The sequence below is a fragment of the Mrakia frigida genome (assembly GCF_051309035.1).
Source record: "Mrakia frigida strain ATCC 22029 unplaced genomic scaffold BDY24scaffold_18, whole genome shotgun sequence".
NCBI lineage: Eukaryota > Fungi > Basidiomycota > Tremellomycetes > Cystofilobasidiales > Mrakiaceae > Mrakia > Mrakia frigida.
The window spans coordinates 620,173-635,673 of NW_027481263.1; the positions used below are offsets into that span (position 1 = coordinate 620,173).

A 15,501-nucleotide genomic window follows, 5' to 3' on the forward strand; every position below is an offset into this window, starting at 1 on the left:
TTTCGCGGGAGACGCGTTTCTACGAGTCTGTAAAAAACTTGAGGAAGAGGAAGTAGCACGTTCAGATTACAAAACTACTCTAGAGAAGAAAAAAACGCGAACAAGAACGCGCCAAAATCGTTCCTTCCTCTTTGACGTCCTCGGTGCCGTTCAATCAACCTTCCGGCCATCTCCTCGGTGCCTGCTCCTTCCACTTTTCCTCTTTTCACTCTCCCCTCTCTCTCAACCACCACCCACCACACCCCACCCACCTACCTCCTTTCTCTTCTTGCTCCCTCGCTTGCTCTCCAAGCCATAATGTCGACTTGCTTGCTCTCTCGACCCTCGTCCTTCGCTCTTCCCCGTCTCGTCTCAGCTCGAGCGGCTGGAGGAATCTGGAGCGTGAGGTCTTATGCTGCTGCTGCTGCGGGTACTGCTGCTAAGGAGGTGAGTTGATTTTCGTTCTCTGTCGGGTGGCCGGGTGGGTTTCGTGCGTTGAGCGGAAGGGCAGGAGAGAGAGAGAGAGAGAGAGAGGGGGCGAGGGAGGGAGAGGGAAGGAGAGTTTGGAAGGGTGAAGACGAGACGAGACGAGTCGAGATAAGGGATATCTTACGATGCTCGTAGATATCAAACAAACGAGGGGGTTCCTCTCTCGTTATCTTATCTACTAGATAATCCAGCACTTTTGGGTTGGAGACCGGAACCGAATCGTCGAATCGTCGAAGCTGACCTTCCCGTTCCTCCTTCCTGCCCTCAATCTTCCCTCTCGCCCCTCCCTCCTCCCGCCCTCAACCTTCCCTCTTCACCTCTCACCCACCCACTCATCCTCTCCCTCAGCTCTCCAAAACCCCCCTGTACGACTTCCACGTCCTCAACGGAGCCTCCATGGTCCCCTTCGCAGGCTTCTCGATGCCGCTCTCCTACTCCTCCGACGGAGGTCAGATCGCCTCCCACAACCACGTAAGAACCCAAGCAGGTCTCTTCGACGTTTCGCACATGGTTCAATCCTTCTTCCGAGGTCCCTCAGCAACAGCCTTCCTCTCGTCGTTGGTCCCGTCGTCCCTCGAGAGCTTGCCGGAATGGCACTCGACGCTGTCGGTGTTGCTGAACGAGGAAGGAGGGATCATCGACGATACCATCTTGACCAAGCATTCAGAGGGGGAGTGGTACGTCGTCACGAACGCGGGGAGGAGAGAGGAGGATTTGGCTTGGTTTGGGAAGAAGTTGGAGGAGTGGAACGCGAAGGAGGGGAAGGAACAGAGGGGGAAGGTCGTGATGGAGGTGTTGGAAGGGTGGGGGTTGATCGCTTTGCAAGGTCAGTCAGCTCTTCGGATCTATCTCTTCTACTTTTGTTCCTCGTCAACTCTTCCTCTTTTCTCGTCGTTGAAAATTGTCGTTAATCTGATCCCTTTCTTCGACGCGTTCGTTCGTTGTGTTTCGTCCGCTCCCGACCAGGTCCCAAAGCCGTGGAAGTCCTCCAGCAGCACACCTCGCACGATCTCTCGACGCTCTACTTTGGACAGTCAGCCTACATGGACGTCAAGGGAGTCAACTGTCACGTCGCTCGAGGAGGGTACACGGGAGAGGACGGGTTTGAGGTTCGTCGTTTTCCATTCCAACTTCCTCTCTCCCCTCTGACCGAGTTTTTCTCCTTCACGTTGTAGATCTCCATCCCCCCAGCCAACACCGTCGACATCACCGCTCTCCTCGCTGCTACCGAACCCGTCCAGCTCACAGGTCTTGGACCTCGAGATTCGTTGAGACTCGAAGCCGGGATGTGCTTGTACGGACACGATCTCGACGAGAGCGTTAGTCCTGTGGAAGCTGGGCTGAGTTGGGTTATTGGTAAGTCGCGTTTACTTTATTTCTTTCTCTCTCTTCCCCACTTCTCTTCTTTTCTCCCTTCTCCCTCTTCTGTCCTCCCTTCCTCTTCCTCCCCTCCTCCGTCCCTCCCTCCCTCCTCTCGGAACTGACCCTCAAATGCCTTTTTTTTCGCAGGCAAGGATCGACGAGCCGCCGCAGACTTCCTCGGGTCCTCTCGAATCCTCAAAGAACTCGCCTCGGGACCCGCCCGTCGACGAGTCGGGTTCCTCATCACTGGCGCGCCTGCGAGGGAGGGAGCTGAGATCTACGCGAGGGGTGGGAAGGAGGTGATTGGTGCGTCGCTTTTTTCGTTTCGTTTTCGTTTTCGTTTCATTTCGTCTTTCTTGTTGGCCTTGGAACCTTTCGTCGTTTCGTTTCCGCTCGTTTCGAACGCGTCGCTGATTTTCTTCTCATTCGTTCGTTCCGTTCGTTCGACAGGCAAAATCACCTCTGGAATCCCTTCCCCAACCGTCGGAGGCAACATCGGAATGGGCTACATCCAGAACGGGTTCCACAAGAAGGGGACCGAGGTTTCGATCATGGTCAGGAAGAAGCTGAGAGACGCGGTCGTGAAGGCGATGCCGTTCGTGGAGGCAAAGTACTACAGGAAGCCTTAGGTTTTTTGAGGGGGAGGGTGGGGGTTGTAGATTAGGGGTATGGTTTTGGTTTTTAGTTTTGATGTTTTGATGGTTCTTTCTGGTTGTAAGAATGAAGAGAGGGCTTTGCGAGAGAGAAAGGGGAGGAGAGGGAAGGAACGACGCGGTTGGATCGAGAAAACGGAAGGAGAGACTGGACTTTTTAAGCAAGTGAAGAAAGACGTGGACGAAACGGGGATAGCCTGAAGAAAGGGAGGGAGGTGGAGTGCTGGGACGTTCATGGGATCGGTAGAAACTAAAGAGGGTCGTTCGATGAGAGGTTCTTGAGAGAAGCGACGAAGAGGATCTGGGTCTGATGCAAAGAGGATAAGCGAGGGAATATTCAGCACTTGGAAACGTCGTTTGTGTTGAATCGGGAGGAAGAGAGAGGAAGAGGCGACTCACGAGAACAGACGCGTCGGGAACGATGAGAGACGACCGGGCAGAGAAAGAGAGTCCTTCTTTTGGAGCCAGTTGACGGGTAGTGCTGTTGAAGCAAAAAGGGAGAAGAGTTCAGAAACTCTCGACGGACCCAGAGCGGGGGGAGGAGGAACAAAGCTCACGACGGCGCGACGCGTCGATAAAATCGAGTGGCCGAAGGCCGACGGAGCGAACGTTGATGAAAGCACAAGAATTCGAGGTCAAATGAGCAGCCACGGCTTCGTTGCGTTAGGGGAAAGGAAGAAAGTCAGCAGGTAGCTCTCCGAAGAGAGAACGCGTCGAACGGATCGAGAGGAGCTCACGCAAAAGGTCGATTAGCGACACGAGACACAACTCGACGGAGATGAGGCAGACGAGCATGAGTCCTCGGGTGTCACTGATTATCGTAGAGGGGTGCAAAGGAATCCGGAGTCAGCGGAGAAGAAAGGTCGAGCAGAAAAGAAAAACTCATCGACTCACCTCTCCTCCGATCTCCTCACTCCCTCCTACCATCTCAAACCGGATCTTCTCCTCCATCCTCTTCTGCATTTCCTCATCGGCGTCCTCCTCGTCCCACTTCTCTCTCAGCCGCTCCAGAACACGATCGACCTGATCCTGCGACCCAACTCGAAGCACGACCTCCTTCACTCCTCGACAGCCCACCAGCGACTCGTTGTCTGCACTACCTCCATCGGCGACCAGTTCCTCGAGATACGATTCCTCGATGTAGGTAGAGGAGATGTGATGTTCGCTGAGGTCGAAGGAGATAACGAGGCCTTGGGAGGAACGATGGACGAAGGACGACTCCGCGAGGTACTTTCCGTTGACGACTAGACCGCGAAGGGCGAGGCTCTCGAGTCGAGTCCAGGGAGGATCCTCGAGAAGCATCCAAGTCCTCGAGTTTTTGGAGGTTCGAGGAGCGTCGAATCGAGCGTGGCGGGGGTTGAAGAGCCTGAGGAGGGAAGGCAGGACGGCACTCTTCGTCGGGAGGAGGGTTGCTTGAACTCGATCAAAGACGACGTCGAGCGTTTCGATAGGAAGAGGGAGGGATGCTGGAAGCCTATTCGATGGGATGATGGTCGTCCAGTTGACGTCTTTGGGGACTCCGACGAAGGTGAAGGTTCGGATTCGGGAGAGGGAAAGGAAGTGGTCGAGGTGGGGGGCTGTCGATGAGCTTGAGGTTCGTTTCTGACGAAGAGAGAGAGACCGGTCAGTTTATAGAAGACTCAGATAGGAAGAACATGAAGCTCACCTCCTCGTGGAAGAGTCTACTGAGCTGCTCGAGCCCTTGGATAGCGATGTGGTGGTACAGGAAGGGGGAGACGAGCTCGAGGAAGGCGAGCGAAACGAGGGAAGCGTTCGCCAACGAGGGAGTGTCGCAGAAGCTGAGGATTTCTCGCTTGGTCTCGTTGGGGAAAGAGGGAGGAGGTGAACGTGAACGTCGAGTCTCCATGGTGATCCGAAGGTTTTGAGGTTAGAGTAGAGAGTCGCGGGTTGAGGTCAACTTTGAAACGAGGTGAGCTTGAGCTCGTCACTCTTTTGGAGTCTGCCCTAACCATATCCCTCCTCCTCTTTCTTTTTCTACAAGTCAAGAATCCTTCCAAATCAGGAACGCGGAACGGATACGAGTCCGTCGTGAATTGTAAGCAAAAACATTCTCTCTTGGGTGTTTTGTGTGGGCAGGAAGCTGAGAGAGCTGACTGCTCTCTCCTTCTCTCCCTTCAACTCCCTTCTCAAGCCCATCATCCTGCCCCAGAACGAACCACATCCTCGAGCCTCAACTTCTATCCCTGCACATCTGAACCATGTCAACTGTGAGCTATCTTGATCGTCGCTGAGCTCGAAGGAAGAAGCAAACGAAACCGTTGAGCTCACGTTTCTCCTCCCTTCCCTCCTGATTCCTTCTCTCTTCCTTCCTCTCAGAGACGCCTTCGATCCTTCTCCCTTCGCCACCAAGTTCCCTGGGAGGTACTTCTCGCAGTATGCCAGCAGTCAGACGAACCTACCCTCAAGAACCTCTGCCTCGTCTCGTTTGGCATGCTCGAACTCGCTGGACCTGTCTTGTACGAAGACGTCGAGATCAGGACTCTTCAACGACTCTACTCCTTCTTCATTACCGTGAGCAGCATTTCTGAACCACCGTAGAAGCCATGAGCGAACTGTTGTTTCAGAAGTTGTTGATCTGATCGTATTTCGTCTCTCTTTCTCCCTCTAGCCCTCCCTCATCCCAACCGCGTCGCGACTTCGACCCTTCCTCGGCCTCTCACGCCTGCAGACACTTCGTACTCTGATCGAATCTCCTCAGGAAGACCTCTTCGATTCCATCTTCCCTACCTCCACTTGGAACCTTCCTAATCATCGCCTTCAACATAGCCCAAGGCTTTCAATTCGCTGTCTCTCCGTCGCCATCCCACCTTCTGCCCCTCTTCACGATCTCAACAGGCTGATCTGGAAGAAGATACTCCGCAAGATCCAACCCACTTCCTCCATCCGTATCCGCCACATCCCTCTATACGACCTGAACCCCTCCCACGTGCTAAATTACGAGGCCACCGTCGTTCGCACACAGGACCGTCGGGTCGAACGAATCGTTCATGTTCCCGTAGCCTTAGCTCTTATCATCATACCGAAGGTGCAGACCTCGATATCAACGTACAGGTCGGGCGAAAGGGTCCTCAAGGTCTCGGCGAAGTTGGACCTGCGTCTGATCGTCGTGGCGGCGGACTGGAAGGAAGGAGTGGACGCGACGGCGAGAGCGATGCTGGAGGACGAGGTGTTTTGGTCTCGGGCGTCGGAGATGGAGATGGAGGTCCTGGTTCAGAACGAGGAGGTTAGAAAGGTCGTTGAGGAGGTGGTGGGGGGACTGAGTTCGGAGAGAAGGAGTCGATGTCGCGTCGTTCAATCCTGAGGATGCCTTTTGTTGCTACGCTTTGATTTCCGTTGCCTTTATTTCTGCAGCACCTCGTTTACACCTGTACGAACCTTGATAATCTGTTGCATCGAGCTCAGCAGCTCGCCGAAAACGAAAAGAGCGTTGCAAAACGCCTCGAAACCAGATTCTCTTTTCGCTGCTCTCGGGTGAGATCAAAACAGGATCGGCGTCGAGGTTCATGATAATCGTCTACCGTTTATTCACCTCCCCTGACCCTGACCTTGCTGCTGCTGCTGCTGTCCTCCTCCTCCCCAAGGCGGTCCTCCTGCTCGTCCTCCCATCATCCCCCAAGGAGGAGCGAACAGAGGTGGCGATTGAGGCCAGCTCATCGGTTGCTGCATCCCCATCGGCGGCGGTAGTGGTGGGAACGACGAAGGAGGTGGTGGGAGAGAGGATGGCGGGGGAGGAAGGGAAGGAGGACGCGATGGGAAAGGAGGACCGTTCGGAAGTCGACGCATCGGGTTTGGATGTTGAAGGGAGGATTGCTGGTGCTGCTGAGGTTGGAGTTGATGTTGCTGCTGCTGCTGTTGGTAGAGAAGGGAGCGAGATTGGGATTGGGGATCGGGCGTGGAGACGAGGGAGCGAGTGACGGGAGTGGAGAGGTCGTAGGAGGTTGCTGGGACGCCGGGAGGTTTCCAGTTCTGTTCGAAGGGGAAAGAGTCAGCTTGATCGAGAGGGAAACAATCGAAGGATGAGAGACTCACGAGTCGTTTCCCTTCAGCGAAGACGTCGTCCATCACGTCCTCCAGTCGACCGTCTTGCTCGAACTGAAGGTACATCTTGAAGAGCTGAAGCGCCGAACGAGCATCCTGAGTGGGTCGAAAGAGAATGGAGAGTCAGCTCGAGATTGGTATCTAAAAGACGAGGAAGCTCCTGCTCACCTCTATCGAATCGTGCTCGCCAAGTTGAATGTCGTTCTTGAGGAGGAACCAAGCAAGGAATCGAAGCGACATCTTCCTCTGACGCGTCGGACTGTAGTAGAGATCGACCGTGTCGAGGACTTGTTCTGGGGGCACGAAGATGTCTGTTGAAACGAAGAAGAAGTCAGTTGAGTTCTTGCGATGATACGAGGAGGGTCTCGAAGCTCACTGATGATTCGGAAGTCCTTCTGCTCGACGAGAAAGATCAAGAAAAGACGCGTTAGTTTCGAGTTGCAAGGACGACGAACAATCGAACGAACCTTGAGACCGTGACCAATGAAGACGCATCCGAGATCGACGAGAAGACGAAGCTTCTTGTAGGCCACCTTGAGAGGAACGAGCGTGTGACCGGAGGTGTGAGGATCGAGGTCTCCGTCTGGAAGAGAAGACGAGAAACGCGTCAGTTTCCCGCTCTCGTGCTCGGCCTCGACAAGAGAGTGGAAGATAAAGATACTTACTGTGGATACCTGAAAAGTCTGTGAGGTAGTCCATGACGGGTTCGCTCGTGTGGATGTGGTCGTCGATGAAAGGCATCTCTTCCGAAGGACCTGATCCTCGAAGGACCGAAACTCGAGCGAGAGAAAGTCGAGACGGCCGCACGACCTTCTTGGTTCCATCTGATCGATACTCGTAGTCGTCCTGGAGCAAGCCAAAATCATCCGAGTCAGTCCTGGCCACTTCGAGACCGACAGAGAAAACGGGAGGAGAGCTCACGAGTTGCATCGCAACGAACTCAGCGTCGATGGCGACGAGAGTTCCAGGTCCAGGAAGCTCTTCGGGAGAGTAGTTTCGGTGCTTGATGAGGTTCGGGTTCCGGTTCCTGCAAGGCCAAAAGGAGAGAAGTCAGCGGGAGTCGTTCAATCGGGAGGAAGAAGAAGACAGACGTACCAAGAAATCGAGACGTCTCTGCTCAAGATGGAAGGATCGATCCCCATCGGCAGTGTGCTGAGCTCGAGAGGCATGTTAGAGTCCGTCCTCTCGTAGACGAGCACTGCTGGAGTCTGATGGGGCAACAAGGCGAGAGAGGGCCGTCAGTCGAGGGCGAAGAGGAGGAGGAGGTGGACTCGAACGAACCTTGAAACCTCCTGCGAAACTCAGGGCTTCCTGCTCGGAGATGTTGGTGACGAGGAAGTCGTTGAAGACGAACCAGGGCGAAGTGACGTCTTGATCAAGCTCGTCGACGGGGACTGGAAGGACGAGAGAAAGAGGAAGCTTCAGCTCGAGTCGAAGGAGAATAGAGGAAACGCTGAACGAACTCTTGATGATGGACACGAGATGTCGATCCTCCGTTCCAGACTGGATTTCGACGACCAAAGCCTGATGAGAAGGAAAGGCAACAGGTCAGTGAGGAGACGAGGGAGAAAGGAGAAAGCCAAAACATCGAACTCACCCTCAGATCGTAAACAGCAACTCCCTCTCCCCAGCTCGCCTTCTTCTCCGGACCCTCTATCCTGAAATCATCCTCCCCCGGCACAACAGCAAACGTCGCAGGCAAAAAGAGGTTCGGCTTCGCGCTTCCCGACGTAGCCTTCTCGATCCAGATGTCCTCGAGGTGCTCAGGCGAATGGACGGCAGCGTTGATGGTGATGACGGGAGGGAGCATCGATCCTTCGGCGAGGACGCGTCTAGCTCGAAGAGGAGCGTACTGCTTGCAGGCGATGCAGACGACCTTGGTGGTGATGTCTCGGGTGATGGAGGAGTGGAGGATGGAGGGGAAGTCTTTGGGGACGGGAGCCTCGTTGGAGAGAGCCTGTTGGTAGAGAGAGGACGAAGGAAATCGGTCAGGAGGAGCGGCAGATCGAGAGAAGGACGAAACCGGACTGACCTTTCGAGGGTAGATGAGCTCGAGAGTGTGAAGCGTCGATCCTCGAGAAGTCCTCCATCCACAGGTGAGACAGGCGTTGGTCTGCTGGAGCTCGAAGCCGCAGACCTGAGAAATCGCTGACGGAACGGGCATGGAGGGAGGTGGTCGATTTCGAGAGAGCCAGGGATTCGAAGGGTAGGTGTTCGCCTCGACCGACATGGATTCGAGGAGGAAACGAGTGAGGTTCTGGACGAGGGGAGCGTAAGCCTTAGGGGCGGCCGCGTCTTCAGTGTCGTAGAGTCCGAGGGCCAGAGCTGCAGAAGAAAAAAAGACGAAGGAGGTCAGCAACAACCTTTCGGCGAAGAAGAAGAGGCAAAGACCCACCTTGTGACGTTCCGGCGAAAGCTCTCGAAAAGTTACTGGCTTGACAGTTGGTTCCTTGAGCGTCCTCGAGCATCCTGAAGAGGAATCCGGCCTCGCAGAGAAGACAGTGCTCCTTCGGACAGGGCGTCGAGAGGTGAGATTTGGCGACGGTTCGGAAGGGGAGGGTGTAGTGAAGAGCTTGGAGGATCGAGTTGGTGTAGGAGTTGGCGATGTGAGTCTCGAGACCAGAGTATCTCGTCGAGTTGTAAAACCTGAAAGAAAGTCGCTCAAGGTCAGGGACGAGAAGAAGGGCAAAAAGAGAGTCGAGACGCGACGAACCCGAAATCGAAGTCCTCAACACCTGCAGATTGAAGAGTGGTAGGGTAAGCTACGTTCTTGAGGAGAAGAAGGATAATGTAAAATAGTGCTCACCAAACTTGCTGTACTTGATCTCAACTTTACGATACTTGGCGATCTGAGCGTCGAAAGCGTTCTCGGGAGTCTCGACGGTTTTCTCGACCTGGAAAAAGAAACGCGATCAGCTTCTTTCTTGCTTCAACCAAACATGAGCAAGGACTCACTGCTACACCGCCATATTTCAAAGCCTCCCTCTCCTTCTCACTCCTGAATCTCGGCTCGCTGACTCTTCGCTTTCCAGTGCTTCCTCCCAACCCCTTCGACCCACTCCCAGCAACCTTGTTCCTCGTTCCCTTCAGATCCTTCGGAGCTGTCGAGTAGCTGATGTGACCGTCCGTCTTCATCGTCTGAACCACCGAGACTGGGATCTTGGCTGGAGGGTGGAAGAACGGCGACGACGCTGGAGGACAGTAGATCGAGTCGGGGAGGTTGGAGAGCAGAGGGGACGAGTAGTGAGGCATTCCGATGAGGTTGAGAGGGCTGAAGTGAAGCGTATACCGAAAACAGAAGCGTCAGCTACATGTGAGGAAAGGGTGGGAGGCGAAACAACTCACGTATCGGGAGACCAAGGGATTTGAGGGAGCGGTTCAATGGGATCAGGCCATTCCGGGCTGATTCCTTCGTAACCGTTGAACGTTGAAGAGCTGGCGTCTTCTTCCTCCGTAGACCAAACGTGAGTGCTTCCATCGGCGTCTCCGAAGGCGAGGAACGATCCAGAGGAGGAGATGGCAGCGGCGGTGAGGAAGGACGTGACGTCGAGCTGGGAAAGGAGGCAAAAGAAGAACGGACGCGTCTCAGCTTCTAGACCGAAGGTGAACTATAAAAAGATGTGAGTGAAGACGTACCTGATGGAAACTAGCCTCTCCAGGCTTGTTGAGATCCGTCGTCTGGAACATTCCTTGAGCTGAAGCGACGACGAGGGAGCTCGGGTTCTTGGGGTGAGCGAGGACGAAGGCTGGTCCTGGAGCGAAGGAGACGGGAGGAAGAGGTCGGAAGGTTCGAACATCATAGACGTTGACCATTGGATCAGGGAGCGGGTGTCCTTGTCTGTGGAAAAGGAGCGGATGGTGAGCTTCGACTCGACGGGAAGGAAAGAGAGAAGAGAGAAAGAACGAACTTGACCGTGTAACCCATCGTCATGACGTTCCAACCTGCCGTCTCGAGACCAGTGAGACCTCCGAGATGAGCTGAAAAGGATTGCTCGGTCTTGAGTCCAGCTCGAGGGTCGTGAAATCGAACGAGACCGTCTGCTGAGCCCGACGCGACGAAGCGAGGTGTCCGACGGAGGAAGAGGAGGTTGGAAAGGGAGTCGACCTGTTCGAGTGAGATAAGAACCGTTAGCACGGTTTTGAAGAAGACTAATGGGTGACCTCAAGCTCACCTGTCGAACGACGGATCCGGTGTGGGTGTTGACGACGAGCATCTGAGGTTGGGTTCCTCCGGCGATGATCTCTGAGGAGTTTGTCGGCGAGATGCACATGCTGCAGAGAGACGAAGCTCCCTCACTAATATAGCGACATATGGAGTGAATCAGTCTTCGCTCAGTCTCGGCGCTGACTTCTACCAGAGGCGCTGAGAGCAGAAAGAAGAACGAACCTGACGCTCCATTTGACGAGCCCACCTCTCTTCCTTCCTCCCAGACCTCTCTCTCCCAAGGTAACGATCTCCCTATCTCCTACAAACATTTCCTTGACTCCTCCCTTTCCCATGCCACTCCAAGTCTGAAGCCCTGTTGCTCCATGAGCTGGGAAGGCGACGTTTCTTGTGAAGGACTGAGGGGAGGAGAAGGACTGAACGAGACCTGTGGAGGATCCTGTCCAGAGGAGATCCGCGTAAGGGTCGAAGACGAGGGAGGTCGGATGGGAGGCGGTGGTGGCTGTGAGGAGATGGTGGGGGTGGTAGGTAGCCATGGGAGGGTAAGGGAAGGAGGGAGGAAGGACGGGAAGGAACAGTGCGAGCTCGAGCTGAACTGAGAAGGAGGAAGGCGAAGGGAGGAGAGTGTCGAAGCTGAACGAGTTCTGTGACAAAAAGGAAGAGCGGAGGTGAGCGGAATGATTTCAAGCAGACCGATGAGAGCGACTCACAAGGATATAACTTTAGAAGGAGACTACAAGGACGAGTGGGCTGAAGACGAAGGGAGGAAGGGGGAGGTGATGAAAGAAGGAAGGTCACGGCCTGAAAGGACCCTGTTTCCGATAGAGATCTGAGCTGGATGAACATGGTTAAATGTCGAGTTAGTTCAGGAGCATTTATAGATCGACTCAGAGGAGTTTGAAGACTCACAGGGAAGGATGTCCGAAGAAGGAGAGAGGGTGAAGGATGGAAGGGAAATCGCGAGCTCGACTCTCCTTCATCTTCTCCCCTTCCTCCTTGCCTACCGACGACCACGACCACCTTTTTCTTTCGAATCTCTCTTTTCTCCTCCCTCTATATAACCATGGATTCATCGACATCCGAACTCAAATCCATCTCGACTCGCAGGGTGGGTACAGAAGAAGGCCTGCCCGCGACTCCTTGAATCTCCGAGCTCACCTTCTCCCTTCTTTCCTTCTTTCGTCCCTTCCCGTACCCTTCCTCCAGAACCCTCTTCGACTTCCATTCGAGATCCAAGAACAAATCATTCTCGAGTGTTCAGATCAAGCCACCCTCGCTGTTCTCTGTCGAGTGTCCAAGGACTTCCTGTCGAAAGCAGGACCGCGGCTCTACCTCGAGATCGAGATCGATTCGTTGGAAGCCTTCAAGAGGTTTTTCAAGCAAGTAAGCCCATCAGATCGAGTCTTCTATTACGTACCTCGATGCTGGATCTGGGATCCTCACCGTATCGGAAAAGCTGACCTGCTTCTCCTCCTCCTCTTCTTCGCTCCCCTCTCGACCAAGTCTGCCACTCGTCTCCCTCCCACCAACCCTTTCTCCTCCCATCTCTCCTACACTCAACTTCGAACCCTCCACCTCTCCATCCCTACGAACCTCTCCACCGCTCCAGCCCAAGCCATCCTCCCTTCCCTCCCTAGCAGCAACGAGATCCACCGTCTCCTCACGAACCTGGATCTTCCCTACCCCCTCCCTCTCGCAAACCTCCTCCTCACCGTCTATTCAACGAACCACAAGATCCTCGAACTCTACTTTGAACGACTCCTTCATCATCTCGATCCCATCAACCTTGAAATCGTCGCTCTCCCACTCGGAAGACCTCCCTTGATCACCCAACTTGGGATCCCCTTCACCGTCAACGACGACCTCCCTCCAGCAGGCTATCACTCGCTCTCCAACTGGAAACATCTCCAATCCGTTCTCCTTCGAGGAATCTTCCCAGTTTCCGCCGATCCTTACGACAGGCACTCCCATCTCTCCTTCCTCGCTTTCCGTTCCAAGCGACTCCTCCCTCCCGAGGCGCCGCTGTTCTCTATCCCTTCCCTTCGCCTGACCTTGGACTTTCGAACCAAAGTGAAGACTTGGGGCTTGAGGGGTGGAGCGGGAGGAGCGTTGTGTCAAGATGCTTGGGAGGTTCCGATGAAGTTGAAGCAGCTGGGAGTGTTGGGGATGAGCGAGATTGGGAACGAGCAGATCAGGTTGTTGGTAGAGGATGAAGAGGATGTGAGGATGGTTTGGAAGGGTGCGGAGGAGAGTATGAAGGATGTGAAAGAGAGGGGGAAGTTGAACGTTGAGATGGGGTGAGAAAGGAGGAGAGGCGAGCAGAGGGGAGGAGAAGATCTTCAGACGGAGGGAGAGCGGGAGGGAGTGAGGAGAGAGTTGTTCGATTCGTTTGATCGAAGGATATCATGGAGACGAACTCCTACAACACCTCGGCTATCAGTTGAAAGCATAGCTGAAACTCAGGGTGGAGGCTGGCCGATTGGAGTGTTGGAAGTCGCGTCGGTTCGCACGACGTCCGTCTCTGCACTCGCTTAGAATCGAATATGGCTACTTTTTGTCGGTTAAATCGTTGTCATATCCCCACGCAGATGTTGGGAAGATTGAGAGATCGCTCATAGTCGGACGTCCGATCTGCACATCAGTTCGACAGGCGACGCGACTCGTTCAGCCAAGATGCGTTTTTTCTCCTACAGATCGGTTCCCCTTTGACGATAAGACGCAACATCTCCTCAAAACTAGTTGAAAGCTTCCCATAATACGAACCCTCAAAGAAGTTCTCTTTTCTCCCAGCAGCAGTCGAACGAGTCCCGACTCCGAGTTTGAGCAACGTCGCGACGCGTCCCCACTCTTTCCCTTTCAAACGAACAACATTCAGCATTGCAGCAGTAGTCTCGCTTTTCTCTCCGGTAAGCACATTTTGGTTTGTCTCTCTCAATTTTCTCGAGGCTCCCGAAAGCAGAGGGAAGAAGGCAGGCAGCGGAGGCAGTCCTTCGAACAACAGAAGCAAGGTCGAGGTGAGACGAAGTTCGTCGGGGAGGGTTTCAAACTTCTCTCGCTCTGTCTATATTCCCTCCTCAAGAAGTGAAGTATACGATGCAATTTTTTCCCCCCAACGAGGACGACGCGAGGCATCGGAACCAAACACAGAATGAAGATCCCAATAGGGTTATTTCCACAAAACGAGGGTGAGGCTTTCCACGAGGACCCCAAAACTGCCTGCCCTTTTGTTGGTTGAATGAAAAGTTCCAACATCCCTTCGGCTTCCTTCTCGCCTCCCAACTACATTCTTCCCTCCCTCTCCAGCTTCAAATCCTCTTCTTCGACCCCTACTCCCCAATCAAGTCAGAACGAAAACTATGCTTTCCTTCACTCAAACCCTCGTCGCTGGACTCCTCTTCTCTTCCTCTGCCCTCTTCGTCTCAGCCGGTTCGTTGACCTCCTCCCTCCCTCCCCTTCTTCCCTTGACTGTCTTAGAATTTTGAAGCTGACTGACTCTTCTCTCTCTCTCCTGCCCCTTGATCTTGAACCTTTGATCAGCTCCCAACGGCCTCGTCCACCCCTTCTCTGGAGTCGTCCGTCGACAGAGCTCAAACACGGATGCTCTTGTCCAGCAGATCCCTGCTTCTTGCACGAGTCTCTGCAACTCGACCCTCACTCTCTACGAGTTCTGCGAGACTGGAAACTCGGCCCAGTGCCTCAACATCTGCACCACCGATTCGCTCAACAACATGTACACCTGTTCGTCTCGGCTCTCGTTCTTTTCGTTCTTTCTCTGTTCTGCTTCCGGAAGAAGAGGAGGAGGAGTCGAGAGCTCAAGCTGACCTCGACTTCTTCCTTCTTTCACCCGTTCCTGCTTCACCTCCCACCTCTCACTTTCCCACTTCGTATCTCGCTCTAGGTATCAACTGTGCTATCAGTGAGTATCTATCCCTTGATGTCTTGCAGCTGAGGAGTCTCACGGCTTCGACCGAAGAACGACCGAGGGCTGAACTTTCCTCGCTCTTCCTTCAACAGCCGACGGAAACTTGACCATGGCTGAGTACTCGAGCATCAACACTACTGTTACTACCCTCGTACGTCTCTTTACTCTTTTCTCAGAGAAATCAGTCTGGAAGTCAAGCTCAAAGCTCACCTCTTCCTCCTCCCTCTCTTCCCCTCCCCTCCCTCCCTTCCCGCCCTTCGCTCAGGTCTCAACCTGCTCTTCCGCTGGAATCTCCGGAACCCCTACTGCTTCCCTTGCTCCGTTCAACTCTTCGTGAGCTCCCACACTTCCACTTCCCTCTCCCGACGTCTCACTCGAACGCACAGCTCACCCCTCCTCCACTTTCCTCCTTCCTCCCCTCGCAGTGCCACCTCAACCAGCAACACCACCACCGGGGCTGCCGCCAGTGCTTCTGCCTCCCAAGCTGGAGGAGCCTCGTCCTCTAGGGTCGGGAACGCTCAGTTCGGAGTCGGTGCTCTCGCTGGGGTCATGGCTTTGGTTGCGCTCGCTCTCTAGGTAGAGATAGGTAGCGTTCTTCTGTAGTTTCGGATGTAAGGCTGGGTGGTAGGAAATAGGACTAGGTGGGGAGGGGGGTTTCTTTTTCAGCGGGCAAGTTATCTCTTCTTTTACGACGACGCGTCGTGGACTGTGTTTTAGTTCGTTCTTTTTGTCTCTCTTTGTCGTTCTTTTGGGTTTTCACTGCTTCTCCTTTGTTCTTGGACTTTGGACTATTTGATTTATCTGTCGTTGTCTTTTGCTCTGCGTCCCTTCGGATGATGAGAGTCGGGTCGAGTCGCGTTTGGAGAAGAGTG

General features: G+C 54.1%; 6 protein-coding genes across 6 annotated transcripts; 4 read left to right on the forward strand and 2 right to left on the reverse strand.

The window, feature by feature from the left end:
* The first annotated feature begins 412 nt into the window (after positions 1–412).
* On the forward strand, positions 413–2,548 carry GCV1 (glycine decarboxylase subunit T). Its single transcript, XM_076637734.1, has 5 exons — positions 413–1,294; positions 1,435–1,577; positions 1,644–1,824; positions 1,978–2,136; positions 2,281–2,548. Exons 1-5 carry the CDS (start codon positions 865–867, stop codon positions 2,457–2,459), a joined length of 1,092 nt encoding a protein of 363 aa, XP_076496115.1. The 5' UTR covers positions 413–864; the 3' UTR covers positions 2,460–2,548.
* A 461-nt stretch (positions 2,549–3,009) lies between these two features.
* BDY24DRAFT_82930 (F-box protein) lies at positions 3,010–4,394 on the reverse strand. The gene is made up of 4 exons (XM_076645176.1): positions 4,150–4,394; positions 3,378–4,085; positions 3,221–3,294; positions 3,010–3,136 (listed from the first exon to the last, which is right to left on the reverse strand). The coding sequence occupies exons 1-3, from the start codon at positions 4,348–4,350 to the stop codon at positions 3,292–3,294; spliced, it is 912 nt and encodes a 303-aa protein (XP_076496116.1). The 5' UTR covers positions 4,351–4,394; the 3' UTR covers positions 3,010–3,136; positions 3,221–3,291.
* Positions 4,395–4,453: 59 nt separating this feature from the next.
* BDY24DRAFT_82937 (uncharacterized protein) lies at positions 4,454–5,856 on the forward strand. The gene is made up of 4 exons (XM_076645177.1): positions 4,454–4,539; positions 4,636–4,711; positions 4,821–5,015; positions 5,113–5,856. The coding sequence occupies exons 2-4, from the start codon at positions 4,703–4,705 to the stop codon at positions 5,803–5,805; spliced, it is 897 nt and encodes a 298-aa protein (XP_076496117.1). The 5' UTR covers positions 4,454–4,539; positions 4,636–4,702; the 3' UTR covers positions 5,806–5,856.
* A 136-nt stretch (positions 5,857–5,992) lies between these two features.
* Positions 5,993–11,646, reverse strand: PAN2 (poly(A)-specific ribonuclease). Its single transcript, XM_076640829.1, has 23 exons — positions 11,617–11,646; positions 11,418–11,541; positions 10,930–11,351; positions 10,715–10,838; positions 10,451–10,647; positions 10,179–10,380; positions 9,888–10,093; positions 9,498–9,813; positions 9,349–9,436; positions 9,256–9,277; positions 8,938–9,188; positions 8,575–8,867; positions 8,140–8,499; positions 8,006–8,066; positions 7,824–7,936; positions 7,638–7,750; positions 7,464–7,569; positions 7,208–7,388; positions 7,010–7,125; positions 6,919–6,937; positions 6,711–6,853; positions 6,534–6,638; positions 5,993–6,470 (listed from the first exon to the last, which is right to left on the reverse strand). Exons 3-23 carry the CDS (start codon positions 11,241–11,243, stop codon positions 6,030–6,032), a joined length of 3,771 nt encoding a protein of 1,256 aa, XP_076496118.1. The 5' UTR covers positions 11,244–11,351; positions 11,418–11,541; positions 11,617–11,646; the 3' UTR covers positions 5,993–6,029.
* A 70-nt stretch (positions 11,647–11,716) lies between these two features.
* Positions 11,717–13,067, forward strand: BDY24DRAFT_82991 (uncharacterized protein). The gene is made up of 3 exons (XM_076645178.1): positions 11,717–11,815; positions 11,914–12,090; positions 12,211–13,067. The coding sequence occupies exons 1-3, from the start codon at positions 11,771–11,773 to the stop codon at positions 13,006–13,008; spliced, it is 1,020 nt and encodes a 339-aa protein (XP_076496119.1). The 5' UTR covers positions 11,717–11,770; the 3' UTR covers positions 13,009–13,067.
* A 909-nt stretch (positions 13,068–13,976) lies between these two features.
* On the forward strand, positions 13,977–15,446 carry BDY24DRAFT_391705 (uncharacterized protein). The gene is made up of 6 exons (XM_076640830.1): positions 13,977–14,133; positions 14,245–14,445; positions 14,606–14,623; positions 14,722–14,780; positions 14,895–14,962; positions 15,055–15,446. The coding sequence occupies exons 1-6, from the start codon at positions 14,064–14,066 to the stop codon at positions 15,203–15,205; spliced, it is 567 nt and encodes a 188-aa protein (XP_076496120.1). The 5' UTR covers positions 13,977–14,063; the 3' UTR covers positions 15,206–15,446.
* The last annotated feature ends 55 nt before the right edge of the window (positions 15,447–15,501 follow it).

Excerpts from the sequence above, each read along its gene's own strand:
- GCV1 (XM_076637734.1), top strand. The coding sequence starts at position 865 with ATGGTCCCCTTCGCAGGCTTCTCGATGCCGCTCTCCTACTCCTCCGAC. Across the intron at positions 1,295-1,434 it reads GGGGTTGATCGCTTTGCAAG|GTCCCAAAGCCGTGGAAGTC; the intron begins GTCAGTCAGCTC and ends GCTCCCGACCAG. Across the intron at positions 1,825-1,977 it reads TGGGCTGAGTTGGGTTATTG|GCAAGGATCGACGAGCCGCC; the intron begins GTAAGTCGCGTT and ends TTTTTTTCGCAG.
- BDY24DRAFT_82930 (XM_076645176.1), bottom strand. The coding sequence starts at position 4,350 with ATGGAGACTCGACGTTCACGTTCACCTCCTCCCTCTTTCCCCAACGAG. Across the intron at positions 4,086-4,149 it reads GTAGACTCTTCCACGAGGAG|AAACGAACCTCAAGCTCATC; the intron begins GTGAGCTTCATG and ends TCTCTTCGTCAG.
- BDY24DRAFT_82937 (XM_076645177.1), top strand. Across the intron at positions 5,016-5,112 it reads TCTACTCCTTCTTCATTACC|CCCTCCCTCATCCCAACCGC; the intron begins GTGAGCAGCATT and ends TTCTCCCTCTAG.
- PAN2 (XM_076640829.1), bottom strand. The coding sequence starts at position 11,243 with ATGGCTACCTACCACCCCCACCATCTCCTCACAGCCACCACCGCCTCC. Across the intron at positions 9,437-9,497 it reads TGAAATATGGCGGTGTAGCA|GTCGAGAAAACCGTCGAGAC; the intron begins GTGAGTCCTTGC and ends TTCTTTTTCCAG. Across the intron at positions 7,751-7,823 it reads GTTTCGCAGGAGGTTTCAAG|ACTCCAGCAGTGCTCGTCTA; the intron begins GTTCGTTCGAGT and ends TTGCCCCATCAG.
- BDY24DRAFT_82991 (XM_076645178.1), top strand. The coding sequence starts at position 11,771 with ATGGATTCATCGACATCCGAACTCAAATCCATCTCGACTCGCAGG. Across the intron at positions 11,816-11,913 it reads AATCCATCTCGACTCGCAGG|AACCCTCTTCGACTTCCATT; the intron begins GTGGGTACAGAA and ends CCCTTCCTCCAG. Across the intron at positions 12,091-12,210 it reads TCAAGAGGTTTTTCAAGCAA|TCTGCCACTCGTCTCCCTCC; the intron begins GTAAGCCCATCA and ends CTCTCGACCAAG.
- BDY24DRAFT_391705 (XM_076640830.1), top strand. The coding sequence starts at position 14,064 with ATGCTTTCCTTCACTCAAACCCTCGTCGCTGGACTCCTCTTCTCTTCC. Across the intron at positions 14,134-14,244 it reads TGCCCTCTTCGTCTCAGCCG|CTCCCAACGGCCTCGTCCAC; the intron begins GTTCGTTGACCT and ends ACCTTTGATCAG. Across the intron at positions 14,781-14,894 it reads ACACTACTGTTACTACCCTC|GTCTCAACCTGCTCTTCCGC; the intron begins GTACGTCTCTTT and ends CCCTTCGCTCAG.